The following is a 19,324-nucleotide window of genomic DNA, read 5'->3' on the forward strand; positions in this document are numbered from 1 at the left end:
ACACATGTTGTCGAAAATGAAAGCTACCCTCCATCCAGCCAAAAGAGTCCTAAAAATATGTTTCCTGTCACTAAGAAAAGGATTTACCTTTCACTGGATGTCACATGACAACAAAAGACAATGAGCTTCCGCTTCTGCCATCAACCATAGTTCAACTGAGTGATTTTTGTTTTCTGTATTTAAAAAAGTACCATATGCTACAATGTTGAATATACTAATGGCTGAAGTGACAAAAAGTGTCTGGGACTGGCATTGCACTCCGGGAATGGGGGAGGAGAGATTAGTGAGGAGAGCGCTTTGGCCACCTGTATTGCCAGCCATTTTTAACACCAGCTTGTCTTTCAGGTGCATCGTCGCCTGCTCGGCCAGCCACTCCCTTGGTTCCTTGCAGCAGCACTACCCCACCTCCACCTCCTCCCAGGCCTCCATCGCGGCCAAAGCTTCCTCCAGGAAAACCTGGAGTCGGAGATCTGGTATGTTCCTTTCAGCCCTGGCTCACTCAGAAACTCATGGTGGCAATGACAAACAGGAGTCAAAAACCTTCACACAGGCCATCTCAACCTCTGGTCTAAGCCTTACATCCCTTGTGCAAATGGCCTGACAGGTGACATCTGAAAGACAGTTACTGTGCGACGGGTGTACATTTCAACCTTCCTCACATCGCTGTCTTTCAAGCCAAGGTCTAACATGGTAGGACTAGGCACTCCCGGGCCCTCAGTTCTGCTACAGTGGGTTTGATGCAGAGTAACCTAGTAAAGTTCAATTGCTCTAAACCTTTAGAAAGGGAGGTGTTTCTTTTCACCATATATATCTGGTTGTGAAGGACCCCAAGAAAGTGCAAGTCCTTATTTCTGTCCCCAGACTACAGGCACACTATATAGATATAAAGGAGAATGATGGCCCAGTGAGTTTGTTCTGGAAGTTTCTTACATCATGTTTTAAGGCTGAGAGGTGGAAAACATTCTGTGTGAACAATAAAGAGACTCCTAGCAGAAGTAAATTTCTTTTTTTTTTATTTTTTATTTTTTTTATTTTGGTTTTTCAATTACAGTTGTCCCCTTTCCCCCTAATTTCTCTCCCCGACCCAACCCACCCCCTCTCCCGCAATCATATCCCTCCCCGTTGTCCATGTCCATGAGTCTTTTATACGGGTTCTTTGACTAATCCCTTCCCTTACTTATCCCCCTTCTCTCCCTCTCCCCTCCCCCCTATTGATTGCTATTCTGCTCTTTGTTCTATTTAGTACCTTTGTTTGTGTTGTTCTTTAGTTTCCTGTATTAGGTGATATCATATGGTATTTTTCTTTCTTTGCCTGGCTTATTTCACTAAGCATAATTCTCTCTAGTTCCATCCATGTTGTTGCAAATGGCAGGAGTTCCTTCTTTCTTTCTGCTGCATAGTATTCCATTGTGTAAATGTACCACAGTTTTTTGATCCACTCATCTACAGATGGGCACTTAGGTTGTTTCCAGCACTTAGCTATTGTAAACAGTGCTGCAATGAACATAGGGGTGCATAAGTTCTTTTGAATTGGTGTTTCAAGATTCTTCGGGTATAATCCTAGTAGTGGAGTCACTGGTTCAAAAGGCAGTTCCATTTTTAATCTTTTGAGGTAATTCCATACTGTTCTCCATAGTGGCTGCACCAGTCTGCATAGAAGTAAATTTCTTTGGTGTCTATGCATAGGAGCCACAAACTGGTGAGGTTCATAATAGTTGGTTTAAGAACACACTACCGTATTTGGTACTTAAATGTCTTGAAATGGGTTTAAACTCTCTGATTATATTACCTGCTTAGGCCCTGAGAGCATGTGAATTCACAGGCCTGAAACATCACTCACCCCATCACAGATCTCAGCTTCTCTAAGTCTGATACATTTACTGAGCATAGCATTTGTGGTTTATGGTTCCTCTAGCACGCTCCTGTGTCGATATAATCAATTTCAGGGTAAACATAAGTGTCCCTGTACTTTTAAGAACCTGAGTTGTTGTAACAGGGGCTTGAAGACATACAAAATGTAGAACAAAAGTCCTATGATGTGTGTGTATCTAACGCTCCACCTCTTTTCTTCTCTCTGCAGCCCAGACCTTTCAGCCCGCCCATACATTCTTCCAGCCCTCCTCCGATAGCACCCTTAGCCCGGGCTGAAAGCACCTCTTCAATATCGTCCACCAATTCCTTGAGTGCAGCCACCACTCCCACAGTTGGTAAAAATTATCTCCTCTCTTTTAATCTGTTTGTGGTTTTGACTGGCTATATTTTTGATCTGAAAACTCCGAGGCCTTATGTTTCTGGTCAAAATGGTTTTGCTGTGTGTTTTGCTACTATCATCTGACTCTTCTTTTAAAAGCACCTTCTCAGCAACGGAGGCAAAGTGTTTTAACTAGGCAAATACGTAAAAGTACATTAGAACCTGTGTTTTGCAGGAATTCTCTTATGCTATTCTATACAGAGCTATGTATAAAAGCAAGGAAGAAATTGTCAGATAAGGTCCTGTAATTTAGATATTATTTCTTAAAATCAAAATAATCTCCTTTGAGGGGGAATGTTGATTAAATTCCAGCCATGTACCACATCAGAAATCACAAAATTCAGAACTTTTATTTTCTTGAAGCTTTAATTTCTTCATCACTTTCGGTTGTTCTTATGTCAACAAATGGTATACACACTGGTATTGTGGGACTTGAGCAAACCTTTAAACATTTTTTTCTAGTGCTTTTCAGTGCTTTTGGTCAATGTTCCCTGAGAAATAAATCATTGCTGGCATTTGCAGTAAATGCCTTGGTGCCTCTTTCTTTACGGTGTGATGAAAGTCAAGAGTTGAGAATGGCTGCTCAGCTGGATGGTTTTCCAAGGTTTAAATGCCTCGTTTTGCCTGGAGCGTCTTCCCTTTTCCCAAGGCTGGTCTCTCTCTATACGTCCTCACCCATCTTCCCTAGGCTCCTGCACCTCTCCTGTTTGCATGGTGTCTCTGACCTGAGGCTTTCCCGTCCCATTTTTTCCTATTGTCCTCCTTTATTGTCAGAATTTCCCTCCCAAGTCTCCCATATTACAAACTAGCTGACCATCCTGCATTGCTTGGGAGAATCATTAACCAAAGCTAAATAAATTCCTGCTACTTACCAAGAGCGAGCTACAGAGCTGCCCATGTGAATAGTAGCTTGATCAAAGCCTGAAGCTCTTTTGCAAAGAACTCTCTATTTTTTTCAGTGGAATAAGTTAAAGTGTGCCCCGTAGGGGCCCGAAAAACGAGTTCAACTAAATCACATGCTCTATATTATTAATTAGACCAGCCCAAAGAATCCTTCAGATCTGGTGAAAATATAGCCAGCTATCCAATTTCATATGATACAGTGACACAGATACTATATATATATATGTGTGTATATATATATATATATATATACATATATATACACATACATACATATATATATATATATTCAACTCTATTCTTTATCTGCATCATTAATTCGGGCAAGTTGGAGCTTCCTATTTTTATATGCTGATTAGTTCTTTTCTTTCTGGCTTTTTGGTTTGTTTTTTCTGTAACATCCCAACCTTATTTTTGAACACTTTTTAATACTCTTGATTGTTACAGCCATTTTCCCCACTCCTACTCTGGTTTTTTGTTGTTTGCTGTTTTTGTCAAGATCATCTGTCCCATCCATTCCATGTGACTTTCCTGGTTGGTCAAAGAAGAAAGCAAGGATAAACTATCACTCAGAAAGCAAACCTCACGTGACCTCAGATGACCATCTAACATGTTCTTTCAACTCATTGAGATTCACAGAGAAAATTGCACACCCAGGGAATTTGACCATGTTTTCTATAATGTATTTTTATACTCCCTGCTGCAGAAATCTCAAATCCTGCCTAGTGACTTTAATTCAGAACACATCTAGTATGCATTCTTTCAAGATGAACCACAAAGGGGTTTATTTTTAAAAAGCCACCTGAAAGAATAGTCACATTGCTTCATTGTTGAGGAGCATTCTGATTTAATCTGTTTAGTTTTGTTCTTTTTAATTTCGTTTTCATCTTCCTACTACATTCCTCACTCTCCCATTCTTTATTTCCTGCTCCTGGGGATCACCTGACAGCCACTTCTCACTGAAGTGGCTCAGTTGGCAAATGACTGACCCCCCAGGAGCTGCTTGTGTATTGGTGTTGGTCTCTTTTTGGAGAGGATGTGCTTTGACTGTTCAGGACCAAAGGACTGACTATTCCTGACTGCCTTGGAATGTCAACTTAATGAAGTCAGATGGCTCAAGGAGATAGAGGATTTCAGCAGCAAGTTCTCTGAGGCTGATGGCTCAACACTCCCCTCTCACCATTACAATCCTTTTTGACATTTCCTGTGACACTTGTGCCAGAATTGGGCCAAGTGTGGTGCAAACCAATAAGTGAAGTTTAATGTAATTTAAGGATTAAAATTTAAGAGCAAGTTTAATCTTCCTGCACAACAGTTTCTATAAGAATATGCCCCCATAAGACTTTGGGCATAAAATCTTCCATGAGAGCTGTGATTATAAAGCAGTGAATCTTATGCCACACCTGAAAATAGGACTTTCTGTGTATTGTCACACTCAAATAATGAAGAGCTTCTATGCAATTCTACCTCGCTGAATTTAAAATATCCATTAAAAGATGCAGTTATTTTATATATGACTAAGAAAGGAAGGGAGAAAGCAGCTCAAATAGCTCGGTCTCTAAAATATCCATAGAAAATCATGTATTTAAGACTACTGAATGTATCTGAGGATATTCTAGCAGGGTTCAAATAAAAAGCCTAAAGAAATAGCTATAATTATGCAGAAACATAATAGAAATAGAAAAATGTTTTATGTTAAGTATGAGAAATAGAATAAAAAGAATATCTCAACTGTCAAAAAGAAGGAAAGAAAGGAAAAGAAAAAAAAGAAGAAGTTGCCAATTGAGCTAAGATGCAGTGCTTTCTTATTACGATTTTAAGACCCATCCCAAGTGCAGAAAGGTTAAAATATGAAAAAGTACACATCCTAGACTCAATGAGATCCAATACTCTCTTTTTGTACTCAAAAAACCTCACAGGACCTTCACTCTATGGTTTTGGAGAAAAACATATTAATATGGGAATAGAGAAAATATTTAAAGTTATTCTATTATAAGAAATAAACTCCTAGACATTTGAGATAGAGATAAACAGGGAACTATCTCTATCTGTAAATATCCATTTTTATTACTTGTTTGTTATTTCCATGTGTCATATAGTTTATTTTTTTAAAGATGTTTGCAGAATCTTCATTTGGGACCCCAATGCAAAAAAGACCACAGTAAACACACTTTTTCTTCATTGTTAAATTTACTGTTAATTAATTTCCTTCACTGTAAATGATGCATTTTCATTTTCCTCTTTAACACCCCAGGAATCTGTAGCAAACGACAAGTAATCATTTATGGGTAACAAAGGAAGCCTCCATGGGCTTGGATACTTCCTTTGGTGCAGAAATTTTAGCAACAGTCATTGTATGAAGTACTAGGGTGTTAACCATAGCATCTAAAACTTAAAATACTTCCTTCAAACTTTTGTCTCTCCAAGCTGAAAGGCAGTTCGGAATTGGATACATTTTCTTTTTAAAGTACCTGTATTAATGCCAATTATCCCGCATAAAAAGAAAAACAGCCTGTTGGACATGGATATTCTTGATCCCAATTTACAAATTCCAGATATAATTTTAGTCTTTTCCTTTTTCCTTCTGCTATTTTTTGGAAAAGCCTGTCTACAGTACTGGCTTCTCCATCATATATCAATTTGAGGCTATATCCATGGTTAGTCCTTAAGGAAATTTTTTCTTCTGTACTTATTTTAATAAAGTACAGAGCTGTCCAGTGACTGACTTTTCAAGTTCTCCAATTTATTTATGATGTTTTCTTCTAAACCCTCAATGTCCATACCACTAAGAAAAAATCAGAAGCTCACTATTCAACCCTTATGAACTATTCTCTTGTAACTTCAGCTCAATGAACAAATGGCAGTATTGGAGGTTCCTCATTTTAATGAGATTGTAAATAGGAAATTAGTTCTTCAAAAGAAAGGCAAGGCCTCCCTCATCTCCCAGTGGGTATGAAAAGGCATAGGTACATTGTTGCTGACAATGTAACTGTTTTGCTTCTTTTCTCAAGAGACTATAGAATGTCCTCCTTGTTGCCAATTCCATTTGTCCTCTTCCTCTTCTATAGATATGAAAAGAGTTGCATTAACTTGGTCTAGATGACCAAGGAAGCCAGATGAATAACAAAATCTGATTAACAGGTGATGTCCTAGAAACTTAGGAATTGACAAAGACATAGTTTCCCTGCCTTACTCCCTAAGTCTAGGAGGCAAGCTAGTAGAATAGTTTCCAAGAAACATTGTTTATGGAATAGTTTTACTGCCCTCATTTATTTCTTTATCTTGTAGGAAGGATTCTCCCCTAATGGTATTTGTACAGATTTTACTCAATTTTCTATTAAAGTTATGATAATATCCTTAGGACCTATGGCATTGGCATTGAGGTTTTTTTAAAATTAGATAGAGTAATACTTTAATTACCTGCATTTGTTAGTTGGTGAGAAGGGAGACTATGTGCACAGATCTGAAAGACTCGGAGTCCATAGCAACGGTTGACACCAGTTTACAAAGACATTTGGCCGTAGCTGGATGTCATAGCTAAAGATGGAATTACAATAAGGGAGTTCAAAGTGAACGGTCCATAACTACCAAAGACAGGTTCAAGGCAAATTGAATTTGGATATTGATGAAGTTGAAATGTGATACTTCATTCAAGGACCTCAAATTTATACTGTTGCTTTTTTATGGTCTTCTTAAAAGCTTCCTCTTTCCCCATGGGGTGAAGTGCATGCTGGGTGATTGTGTTAAGCTGTCACACAGTTCTGTTGATGGGCATATATCTGGCCCCCTGAGAACTGTGTCTGAGTGAAATACACTTGCACAAGTCAATTATTAATGATAGTGCCTTTAACAACTCCCTGAGAAGATGGGGGTGTGATTTCTTCCATGGAACGGAGTTCAGCCAAATTCAGATGCTAAAACCTGGCTTTTTAAAAAATTATAATTTGTTCTCATAGAATCATCATAAAATAAGCATATCACTTTTTTTATATCCTAGTCGCACTCCCAGTGTCTTAGGTTTTGTTTCCTTTTTCCATTAAAATCATTCCTGTGTTTCGATCAATAAAGTGTGCTGCTTGATTTCATTTGGGATTTGTATTTGTGTTTTTGTTTTCCATTCCTTTATATTTCTTTGGTTCGTAGTGTCAGAAGATGATGTTTTTTATGACAAACTGCCCTCATTTGAAAGGCGCTGTGAAACCCCTGCAGGTATGGTGCTAGCCAAGTGATCTCTAGATATCTAGACTTTAAAAATCCAAGCCATTATGCCATCTGAATGCTAAAACTTCCATGGACATGCTACTCACCTCCTGAGTGTCCAGTGCCTCTCAGATGCACCCTGTCTGTTTACTATTCATTATGGAACTCATGCCATTGATTTTTTTTTTAAGTGAACATATTAAAAAGCAGTAGGTTGCATGACAGTTGCTCAGTGAAAAGAATCATGAAAGGTGAGATGCTATTATTGCTTTATGAATTTATAAAGGGAGGAATAATTTAACTGCTCAGCATTACATGTCCAGTGACTGCTTTTTAATTTAAAGAAGAATAGGGCACTGTTAGTGATCTTGTTTTCTCTTTGGTACCTAGGTAAAGGGTGTTTTGTGTCTGGATTCCTAAGGTGTTCCAGGGGAGGGGATGGAAGATACAAGGCATCTTCCAGAAACATTAAATTGATATACAATACTATTGTCATTTAAAACCTAAGTGAAGTTTCTATGACCCACAACTCCACAAGTTTATCTTTTTGAAAACATAGAAGGGGATAACATCAAAGATGAAATGGATACAACAATTGCTGAATGACAGTTTGCCCAAACTAGTGCAGTTAAAATATGCTGATGCCCCTGCATGGCCAGGAAGACTTCTGCTCCATGCGCACAAGCACCGAGTATCAAGCTACCAACAACACATGCCCATAGCTTTGCTTTGCTTTCTGTTTCCTGAACTAAAAACCAAAACCAAAACCCATAGAACGCCAGCCTTCCCTTTTCCCTGCACGCTAACGGCATGCAGTACCTCTGCCCTCCCCCGTAGTGAGGTTATAACCTGCTCTGTAACTCATACTGTGTCCTTCTCTCTCCCTCTCCTTAACCTTTCCCATCCCGCTTCAACTCCTGGCCATACAGAGAATGAACAGCCTTCCCTCGTTTGGTTTGACAGAGGAAAGTTTTATTTGACTTTTGAAGGTAAGTAGTGCATAGCATACCAGATTCTAATTTATATTCCCCTCATCCTTTTTCCACATCTGCATTTCAAAATCCCAATTCTCTTCAAAAGACCTAGTCTCATTCTCTACATAAAAATGCTATGGCTACTTAGAAAATATGAAATACTAAAGAATCATTACCTGAATTTGATTTATATGGGATCTTCAATTCTTCGTATTAAAAAATTACAGCTAATTTGCAGTTCGTATCGGTGGCTTAATTAACTGTGTTAAATTGAAAAAAAATAAAACACCTTTTTGTCCAAGGAACTTAACTCTGTCAACCAGGGCTCTTTCCTAATACTTTTGCAAATGCAATGCAACAAATATATGCAATGCAACATTTTTGGTTGGAATTGGCATTTAACTCTGTTTTGGATAATCAATATTTCAGATTCATTACTGTAAAATGTAAATATATATACATATATCCTTATAAAAAGGAAGCTACATAGAAGATCAGAAAAATGAGGAAGAGAAATAAAAGAACTTACTTAGTAAGTTCTATTTACATCTCCTGAAATTACAACTGGAATGACCGTAGTAAAATGGACAACTATTGCTGGAATCCATTTTAGGAGATTAAGGAAAATTATATATAAATATGTGAGATATCTAACCTCAGTGTTGGATAATTTATGTTCTGCTTTAAGGATTAGCATTTTTCTATTTTCTATTTAAATTCTAAATCATTTTAACAAGCCAGACATTTGATAAAATGGCCCTAAATACTAATGGTAGAAGGAAAATGAAGTCATTTAACTCAATTGATAGATCATCTTACATATACATATTTATCACTTAAGCCCCTCTTTTCTATCATTTTAAATAGCTAAATGTATCCAGGGATCAAAAGTTGGCCAAAAAGTATTCTACTCTAAAACTGAATCTAAATATTGAACTTGTGTTTGTTTCATGAGAACAGGAAAGCATTCCTAACTTGAGCGTGTTTTAATGCATTTTTAAAAGTGGAAATAATAGATTTTTAAGTAGTTTGTGTGGCATGGCTTTTTCGTGTGAACAGGGAGTTTTTCTTACAAAATGGTCCTGAAAATGGAAGTCCTTAACTTGGTGTAGTTTGGATAGCAGCACAAAATATGGTCTGATTTAAAACTTTCCAAATACCTGACTTCTTGTCCTGGCTCAGGGAGAGAACAGGAGGAAGGCTCACATTGGAAGCCTCGATTGTCTCAGGTCATGAATTTTGTAATAACCAAGATGCAGAGTCCACAAATTTATGACCTTCTACACTTTCTCTTTGGATCAAATGAAATTAAGAAGTTCTCAAGTGTCTTTTTACTGATCAGCACATCTCCAAAGGAGAAGCTGCAGTTGAATAGGTTGCTAGTCCTTAGGTACCAAAAATACCTGTAGAGGTAAAGGCCCTTTCTCTGGTTCAGTCTGGCCTCGGAGCTGCAGTGTATCCTATTTTAACCAGGAAATTAAGCAACACACTACCAGCAGTCCTCAATAATTGTCTAAGATTCCAGGCTGTTGACAGGTTTTTTTGTTGTTGCAATTTGCTTTGGCGTTAGAGTTATTTATTGGCTCATTTGCTTGTGTTTTAGTTGGGGTTTCTTTAAAAAGAGAGAGTCTTTCCTTAAAGATACCAATCTAAAGACAATTTTTGGTTGTTGGTTTGTTTGTAACATATGTATTATCAATCAAATATAAGTATTAATAAATGTGTGGAGTAACATAAAATGAACCACATTATTTTATTTTAGGAAAATACAATCTTTGTTAGTAGATTACTGAGTATCTAAGTTTGATAACATTGTCATTCTAATTAGTAAGATCCAGATTCTGTAAGCATCTCAATTTGGGCCAACAAGAAATCATGCAAGAAAGTTTTAACAGAAGTTACTTGGAATCTCTGGTGCTCGGTTTTCATTATTTGGACTTTGCTCACATCTGGGAAATATAAACAAAGCTTCCTAAGGGGCTCCAGGAGCAGCCATATCATTAATGTGGGTCCCTCCTTACTTTATCAAGAAATGCATATAAAGAAAGAAGTGCATTAGAATCAACTTCAAGGGAAAATTTAAGAGAAACTAAAGATAACACCTTGCCACCTGAGCAAGAATGTTTTAAGAATGGAGGTTAGTTTTCATTATTTATACACATTAGTCTCAGATATTTTTAGCTAGTGCAACCTAAAAGGATGTTTTTAATTTTCTGCTGTGATGATAAAATGACATAGAAATGTTGACATGTTAAAGTGTCTTGAGAATAGTGCCCCTACCTAATTTTTATACTCCAGGAAAATTGCCATTCAACATGTTTTATTAAATAGCATTTCTGGCATATTCTTCTAGGGCACTCTGATTTTACCCACATTTGTTATTATTCATATTAATTATCATTATCTTCAGTTCTTCATTCAGGGACTGTAGAAAAGGAAGAAAGATTCCCATGTCAAAAACAAATTCACTTTTTCTAAATTCTTTTAAATTATTATTTATTGACATCTAAATAGTGTCTTTACAGTGTTCAAAACTTTACCCTGTCTTATTCACTGCTTTGTTCCTACAGTGCTTGAGGCATCGCAGTCCTTGGGTAAGGGTTTGAGCCACTGACTGACCAACTAATGAACACTGGCTTATGAGCTTCTTTGGAGATCACATGAGGTGCTTCACACTTCCAAATGTAATTGAACTAGAGACATAGGAAAGTGTTAGCAGTTCTAACTTACAAGAGTTCCAATGCTTTTTTTCATTTCCTTTTACTTTATTTTTACTGCTGATGCTATTACAGATGTCCTCGTTCCCTCCTCCCCCTTTGCCCACCTCCACTTCCCTCTGGCCATCACCACCCTGTTGATTCAAAGCATTTTTTTAATGTTCTACTTTTATAAACAATTTCACTGAAATCTTAACCTATATAAATTGGGTTAATTAAAAATGTCAAGGTTACAAAAAGCAATAACTTTTGAAATCCATTCACCCAAGAGTATATCCTATGGAAGCTAATGTTCTTCTGAGATGGGAGGAAGGGAAAATTACTTCCATGACAAATAGAAAATAGGACTGTTACATATTTAAACAGTTTCATAGAGGATTTTAACATCAAGATATTTCCAGAAAAGTGCTGTCCCTCTCTTTGCTTAGCTTATGTAACTACAAAATCATCTTGTGTCTGGGGATGAAAAACAACCCTGCACCCGTACATTCTAGCGCGTCCTTGGGTTTGTATACCATCTCTGTGCTCCAGGCACACAGACTCCTGCACACGCTGCTCTGTGCTCCTCTTCCCTGCTCTTACTCCCTTCACGCCTTCGGGAATGTCACCTCCCCCGCAACACCCTTCTCTGCATTCTAGGGCTCGCTGCCAAAATCACCTACCTGTTTCTTTGACTGCATCCCAGCTCTCTCCAGGGACCGTCACTTCTCCTGTGGCACTCTCCATGCAAAGTCCGTCCGTTCTGCGGGTCTGGCTCCAGGGCCTCTTAGCTTCTTCAGCTCCCACAAACTTCTCCTCCACTCTACTCAGTACCCCACACCACTGGCCACATCTTGGAAGTGGTCGCCCATGACAAGGGTCATTTTGGCTATTTATAACTAAAATTTTGTCACCCTTCCTGTACAAGAACGATGTTAGGCAAAGATTCTTTCATTCAGTAAATACGTACTGAGTACTACCATGTGCTAGCAAGGTCCTAGGCTCTCCCTGGTGTTGAACAAAACAGAAAACAACCCCTGTCACCACGGAGCTTAAATTCTAATGTGGCAAGTCAAAAATAGATAAATAAGTAAAATAGACAGCATAGAGATGTTAATAAGTTCTAAAGAAAAAATAAAACAGGAAAGTAGAATGGAACATGCTGGGGTTGCGATTTTAAATAGGGGGCCTGAGGTAATAAAAGTAATAAATAATAACTAACCTCTGAGTGCTAACTAGTGCAAAGTGCATTCTATCTATTATTTCATTGCATCTGCACAAGTCACTGATGAGGAATTAAGAGTCAGATAATGTCAGTAACTTCTGCAGGATCACTCAGCCAGCAAGAGACAAAGTGGAGATTCACAGCCAGGCTGCCTAGTTGGCTCCCCAGGATGTTGCCCGCTCTACATACATGATCACATTCAGTCTTTGCAATAGCCCCCTGAGGCAGCTGGGTTTTTCCTAATCTCCTAACCCTCCAGTTCTCCAGTCCCCAGGTTATATCTTGTCTTTGAGCTTGCTGGGGTGTCTAATCTCATATCCACCCACTCTTCTCATTCAGTACACTATTCAAGCTCTTTTCTCTATCCAGATTAGACCCCATGGAGGAAAAAAAAAAGTTGCTGTTGGGACTTTAACATCTGTACACCAGGAGCTAGTTTTCCTGTTTGGAATGATGCCTATGTGGGGAAAAATGAACCCTTTGGCACTTTAAACTTCTGGCCTCTTTCAGCAGGTTATTAAATATCCCTATTTAGTAACTAATTGGTAAGACACAATCATAGTCATGAACACTCAACTTTCCTTGCTCTGACATTGTAATTACACCCTGCAAAAAGCAAACAGATCCAATTTTTCACATGTAGCCAGAAAGATATTAATTCGTTCACCTGAGAATCACTAAAGAAAAGAAAATATGGAAGGTGTGGCCAGTTTTCTGGGAAGCAACTGTTTTGCTAAATTTGCAATATTCTTCGGGTGGGAAGTGTCTACTACTTGTACCTACTCCACTGTAGGCCCTTCTCAATCAATGGTACAGCTAAGTTATTGAGTACCCACTTTGTAAACCACAATGTTAACTACAATAGGGTTGGGAAGAAATAATAGAAATGTAAAAAGCAGCGATACAAGACTGTCTTCATAAAAATATTAAAATCACACTCTCTAGCTATTCTGAATTTTTATATATAAACTATACTGTGAGTATAAAATGTAAAATCCTTTTTATTAGACCAACTGAAGGTTACAGAGTTTTAAAAAAAAATCCTAAACATATTAAGACAACTCAAGTGGAACACAAGAGATGTACCAGGCATATATCTGCTGAGAGCTTCAGAATTCACTTTGCCACTTCATAAGAAATTAGTTACCCAGTTCTGAAAATCTGTGGGATTGACCACATGTTGATGTTTCACGTGGTTTCCTGTCCTTAGAGGTTGTTGCCCTGTCTCGTGTTTCCTGGTGATAGAAGAGAAAGCCGGTAAAACAGAAACATCTTGCTATATACTCTTCACGACACCTCTGATACCAAACACGTGGGTTTTTTCCCCTCACACTAAAGAGTTCTGACACTACTAAGTTAGCACAGACCCCACAGGTTAAGGGCCCAGTTTCACAAGATTGCCCCCACACCCTCCCACTTCAGAAGCCAGTTGAAAGTGCCAGGTCATCTCACCTGGACATAAATTAGGGTTTCCACATCCCCAATCTTGGGCTTGATAATTTGCTAGAATAGCTCATAGAACTCAGGAAAGGCCTTTAATTTCTATTAGCTATTTTTTTTTAAAGATACAATGCAGGAACAGCCCAGTGAGATGCATGCAGCATGGTATGGGGGAAGGGCACAGAGCTCGCATACCCTTCTGGGTGCATCGCCCTTCCAGTTCCTTGACATATTCACCAACCCAGGAGCTCCCCAAACACCATTGTTTATGGTTTTTCTGGAGGTTCATTTCATAGGTATGATTGACTTAATCATCGACCATTGGTGATAAGTCAATCTCCAGGCTCTCTCCTGTCCACAGAGGACTGGGAATGGGACTGAAAGTTCCAATGCTCCAATTACACAGTTGGTTCCTCTGACAAAGAGCCCCCATCCTCCAAGAGGTGTCATTAGTTTAAACTTGGGTATGGAAAGAGGCTTATTGTGAATAACAAAAACCCACCTCTCACCCCTGTCACTCAGGAAATCACAAGAGTTTTGGGAGTTCTCTGCCAGGAACTGGAGATCAAGGCCAAACATATATTTCTTAATATTACAGTAGAGTGCGCCTGTTTGGGGCCTGAGGTCTAGGACACAGTGTGTGACTGGGCTGCTGGGGAGGCCGTGAACGTACAGAATTCCTATCAGAATTCAAGTTAATTAAATATTTGTGGGAAAGCTTATGAGTAAGTGATAGCTTCTATCCTGAATCACCAAGCAAGGGGTACCTGGATCATTTTATTTCGATTCAGCATATTTGGCATGCTGCTGCTAATACTAACACTACTGATGCAATATCACTGATCTCTTACCATTGCCCACATCCTGAGCAATTTACTTCATATCCAAAAACTCAGGTAATCCACAAAGCAACTGAATGAAGTGGGCACTATTATGATTCACGTTTACAGATGTGTAAACAGAGGCTCTGAGAATGTAGGCAAATTTTCCCAGAGAACACAGGTCAGTGGGTACATGGTTCATGGGGAATTAATTTTATGTTATAAAACTAATGTTTCTAACCTATAATATTCAAGTATGTCAGTGCCACTCAATAACCATGTGATCTTGAAAATGTAATATCTCCGAGTCTCTGTTCTGTAATCTTTAAAGTGGAAGATAAAATACCCACCTCACAGGATCATTAGGAAAATCAAATAAATATTTTTTGTTTATTAACATATTTTACAATATGAAACATTTTTGTACTTGTTTTATTTTTATTAAGACTTTATGTTTTTAGAGCAATGTGAGGTTCACAGAATAATTTGAGGGGAAGATACAGAGATTTCCCCTATACCTTTGTCCTCACACATGTATAGCTTCTTCCATTACCAACACCCCCCCACCAGAGTGGTACATTTATTACAATTGATGAACCTACATTGACACATCATTATCACCCAAAGTCCCTAGTTTGTATTACAGTTCACTCTTGGTGTTGTATATTCTATGGGTTTGGACAAATGAGTGATGGCATGTATCCACCATTATGGTTTTATACAGAGTATTTTCACTGCTCTAAAAATCCTCTGTGCTCTGCCTATTTATCCCAACCCACCTCCAATTCCTGGCAGGCCATGATCTTTTTACTGGCTCCATAGTTTTGCCTTTTCCAGAATGTCATATAGTTTGAATCATACAGTATACAGCCTTTTCAAATTGGCTCCTTTTACTTAGTAATATGCATTTAAGGTTCCTCTGTATCTTTTCATGTCTTGATAGTTCTGAAAAGGTGCTTATTATTCATACGCTGAGGTTGCATTCAAACTGAAAGAAGAAAATTAAGGATTCTACCCAAGATGCATTGTTTCTTATTTCTGTTATCCTCCTGGTCTTTGAAGTGACTTGTTCAGTTTCTGGTAGTGATTAAACCCAGGAGCTCCTTCTTGGGTCTCCATCAGACTCACTGAGATGTATTTCCTTAGTCTTATGGCCATAACAGTCTAAAACACACAGTTGTTTTTTAATGTGTCCCGCACTCAAAAGAAAAAGAACACAGTTCAGTAACTTTAAGATATATAAATATTAGATAGCTTCTGCTTTGCTCAAGACTGAACCCTTTTACTTCCAGGCAAAGGAGACAAACCCTGAGTTTGAGTCACACTTGCCTGAGTGCAGAAGTAGATTTTAAAACAGGATTTCTCATCTGAATGGAGCTAGTTAAGTGGGGAACTAACAAGAACAGCACATACTTTTAAGCATGAAAAAGAAGAGTTACTATTGTAGACAATTTCAAAACCCAAACATAAGTTAAATAGTTCCCTCAAGCAGGAAAAGGGAACAAGGGTCATTATGAATGGGATAAAAAAGTTTAAAAATATTCACTCACTTTTTCTTTATTCAGTGATTCACAAGCATTCCATGAGCTCTTACCTATAAGCTCCTGTGTAGGAATTATGAAGGTAAAATGGTATGGCTTCTACCTTCTAGGAATTCACAAGAAATAGAGGAGACAGGCATTTCCTATCAAAGACATACAGTGGTAAATGCTGTAGTAGAATTGTGAAAATGTGCTGGGAAAATATGAAAAATGGATATATTTTTCTTAACTGGGAAGAATCTAGGATAATGTCGTGGAGGGACTTGAGGGGGCTGACATTAGGGGCCAGGAGGACTTCAGACAGCTAGGAGTGTTCCAATTTGAATAAGCGACTTGAGCAAAGACATCAAGGTGAGCAATATTTAGGTTTTGTTCAGGGGTGGTAAACATTGGGAGAGGCAAGGACCGTTTTAAAAGATTATCTTAAAAAGTAAATAGAGATTAGCCCTGGCTGGTGTGGCTCAGTGGATTGGGCGCTGGCCTGCGAACCTGCGTTATGGGGCCAGGTCCCCGGTTGGGGGTGTGCGAGAGACAGTCAATTGATGTTTCTCTCACAAATCAATGGTGTTTCTCTCCTTCTCTTTCTCCTTCCCTTCCTCTCTGAAAATAAATTAATAAGATCTTTTCTAAAAGTAAATCAGAGATTATATTCTAAAGGTCTTTAAATACTGAGAGAAGAAATTTGAATTACAATCTCCATGCAAGGTAAAATTTTGAAAAGTTTTTGAGAAAGTTATGATCCTCTTTTATTTTTAGGATTAGTGGCAGGGAGAAATTGAAAGATTTTCTAAAGCAATTTGAAAGAAGTAGTAAGGGACTGGTAGTACCATTTTTATTCAGAGATTTGAAAAACATCATTGAGGTAGAAATGTTTGACATCTAATAGTTTGTGGAAAGGAGTGAAAGCTTCCATCCTTAGACACAAGGAGAGGGTGCAGTTGTCAACCAGGAAAAAGGGATCTCAAGTAGTGTTAGATTTGGTTAGGAAAAATAAGTCATTTTTGACACCTCTCAGCCTTCAGGTCCTGCACACCATACATATGTAGCATGCATCAGGAGTGAACAGACTTTGGAAATTTGACAATCATTTGTGTAGAGATAAAGGCTGAATCCATGGAGGGGAGGGTTTAACCTTGGGGCAAGCCTGCATTCAGAAATCATATTGAGGAAAAAATGCATTGGAACTTGGAACTTGCTCCATTGTATTTTTTCTGAAAACAGCCATACAAATATTAGTGATTAATTTTGAACGCATGCTATTCAAAGATATGTTTTGTGGAATATATTAAATATAGTTTAAAGATAAATTTAATATCCATATAAATATATAAAGTAGATATCTTTTGCTGATCTGTTGTCTCTCAGTTGTTCTTGCTTGAGGAAATGTTTAACTGGTTGATCCTGTTGCACTCCGAGTATGACTGTTACCTAAGTACCAGGTAGGAAAATTGCAGACATCAAGCCTAGAAGAAAAATACCGGCTTCTGGATGGCTATTATTGCAAGTACAAGTTATCGTACACGTGGTGCGCTGCCCATTTTCCCTAAGTGCTGCCCTCAAAGCCTTCCATCCTCTCTTAGATGAGTATCCTCCTCTTCCGTCTTGCAATTTTTTTTATTTTTCTCCTTTTACTTCCTCCTGGCACATCAACATATGGAACACTAGTAGAATTCAGGTCTGAATTTTGATGGATAAACAAAGGACAAACTTAAGTGAAGGAAGAATTGCTTTTTATTTTTTAGTTGCAAGGATAAGGGCTACTGTTGCCCAACTTCACACATCCCTTGCTTGTAACATGGCTGTGTTTTATTTCAGTCTTGCCTGCTTTGAAGAAGTTTGGGTTGTAGCATTCTAGTCTTCTTTCACATGAAACATTCAGCAACTTTGAGTTGCTACACAGCCTCCCCGCTCATCATCAGAGACACTAAACAATCTTTTCTTCGCTGCCTATGGCACAGGAGAACAATTCGGAAGCAGAGTGCCTCCTCCCTGCAGTATAGCCAGCTCCTGCCTCCACCAGAGCCTATCATTAAAGCTGACTTATTGAGACTAATGATCTGCCTGGTGATATACTCGGAGGGAAGGGGGATGCGGGGAGTGTGTTAATGCTAATGGAAGATGTGGAGGAAAGGTTACCAACTCTTTTATTAAAGGATTTGTAAAGCATGGCATTTTAGCAGATTTGACAAGTAATTTCAAACTTCCTGAGAAAGGACTGGAGAAGCCAAGAATCACCAGGGGGAACTGCTCTGCCTTTGTGTGGCTGTTAGCCTTCATCACACAATAGCTCTTTATTATGTGTCTTCTAAGAGCTCTCCACAGATTGAGGCTGCCCACCCCACTATACCCTTGACTTTGACTTGCCCCTTTAGAAAGAACTGACATATGAATGAAAAAATGATTCAAACATGTGATGTCAAGACTCAGGAGAATCTCCCATTTCTAAGCTTTTTAAATGTATGTGGAATGAATATACTGAATTAATACCATATGTGCCTCTAACAGATTTTAGTCAATTACTTATGAAAGGCCTTTATAAACATAACATACTATACAAATGTAATCATTCCCTAAAACAATAATTATCATTCATGAATACTTAATATGTGCTAAGAATTTTATATTCATTGCTTCATTTATTAAATTAAAGATTGATTTGGGGTCATCAAGATATGACATTTAAGATAAGGCATTAAGACAAGTCATTGCCCTTAAGATTTTAATCCTTCTATGTTTTTATTTTGCAACATGCATGTGGTAATAATTTCTGGTAGAGCAGCGGTTCTCAACCTGTGGGTCACGACCCCTTTGGGGGTCAAACGACCCTTTCACAGGGGTCGCCTAAGACCATCAGAAAACACATATATAATTACATATTGTTTTTATGATTAATCACTATACTTTAATTATGTTCAATTTGTAACAATGAAAATACATCCTGCATATCAGATATTTATATTACGATTCATAATAGTAGCAAAATTACAGCTATGAAGTAGCAACGAAAATAATTTTATGGTTGGGGGTCACCACAACATGAGGAACTGCATTAAAGGGTCACGGCATTAGAAAGGTTGAGAACTGCTGTGCTAGAGCATAGACTTTCAGCGGACCAGTTTTCATAGTCTTTCTCTTCCTCTTCCCGCTCTGCTACACTAAGTCAGCAGGACTTGAGTATATATGGCTTCCCCTAAGATCTGATTTAGAAGCTTGAAATACGCTTCTGAAAAGCCACAAGAGGTTGTTCTGGAGAAGTGTAACAAGGAGCAAGGG

The 19,324-nt window shown here is 38.3% G+C and overlaps 1 protein-coding gene across 1 annotated transcript in view; it reads left to right on the forward strand.

The window, feature by feature from the left end:
* SGIP1 (SH3GL interacting endocytic adaptor 1) overlaps positions 1 to 19,324 on the forward strand; it is a 119,184-nt gene that overhangs the window by 69,651 nt on the left and 30,209 nt on the right. Inside the window, exons 16-18 of the mRNA XM_090268276.1 lie at positions 346 to 473; positions 2,081 to 2,207; positions 8,284 to 8,343. Coding sequence (XP_090124402.1) covers positions 346 to 473; positions 2,081 to 2,207; positions 8,284 to 8,343 — 315 coding nt within the window. The remainder of the gene's footprint in view (positions 1 to 345; positions 474 to 2,080; positions 2,208 to 8,283; positions 8,344 to 19,324) is intronic.

Source organism: Furipterus horrens, unplaced genomic scaffold (assembly GCF_987537825.1).
Source record: "Furipterus horrens unplaced genomic scaffold, mFurHor1.1.pri manual_scaffold_3, whole genome shotgun sequence".
In the NCBI taxonomy this organism is placed as follows: domain Eukaryota; kingdom Metazoa; phylum Chordata; class Mammalia; order Chiroptera; family Furipteridae; genus Furipterus; species Furipterus horrens.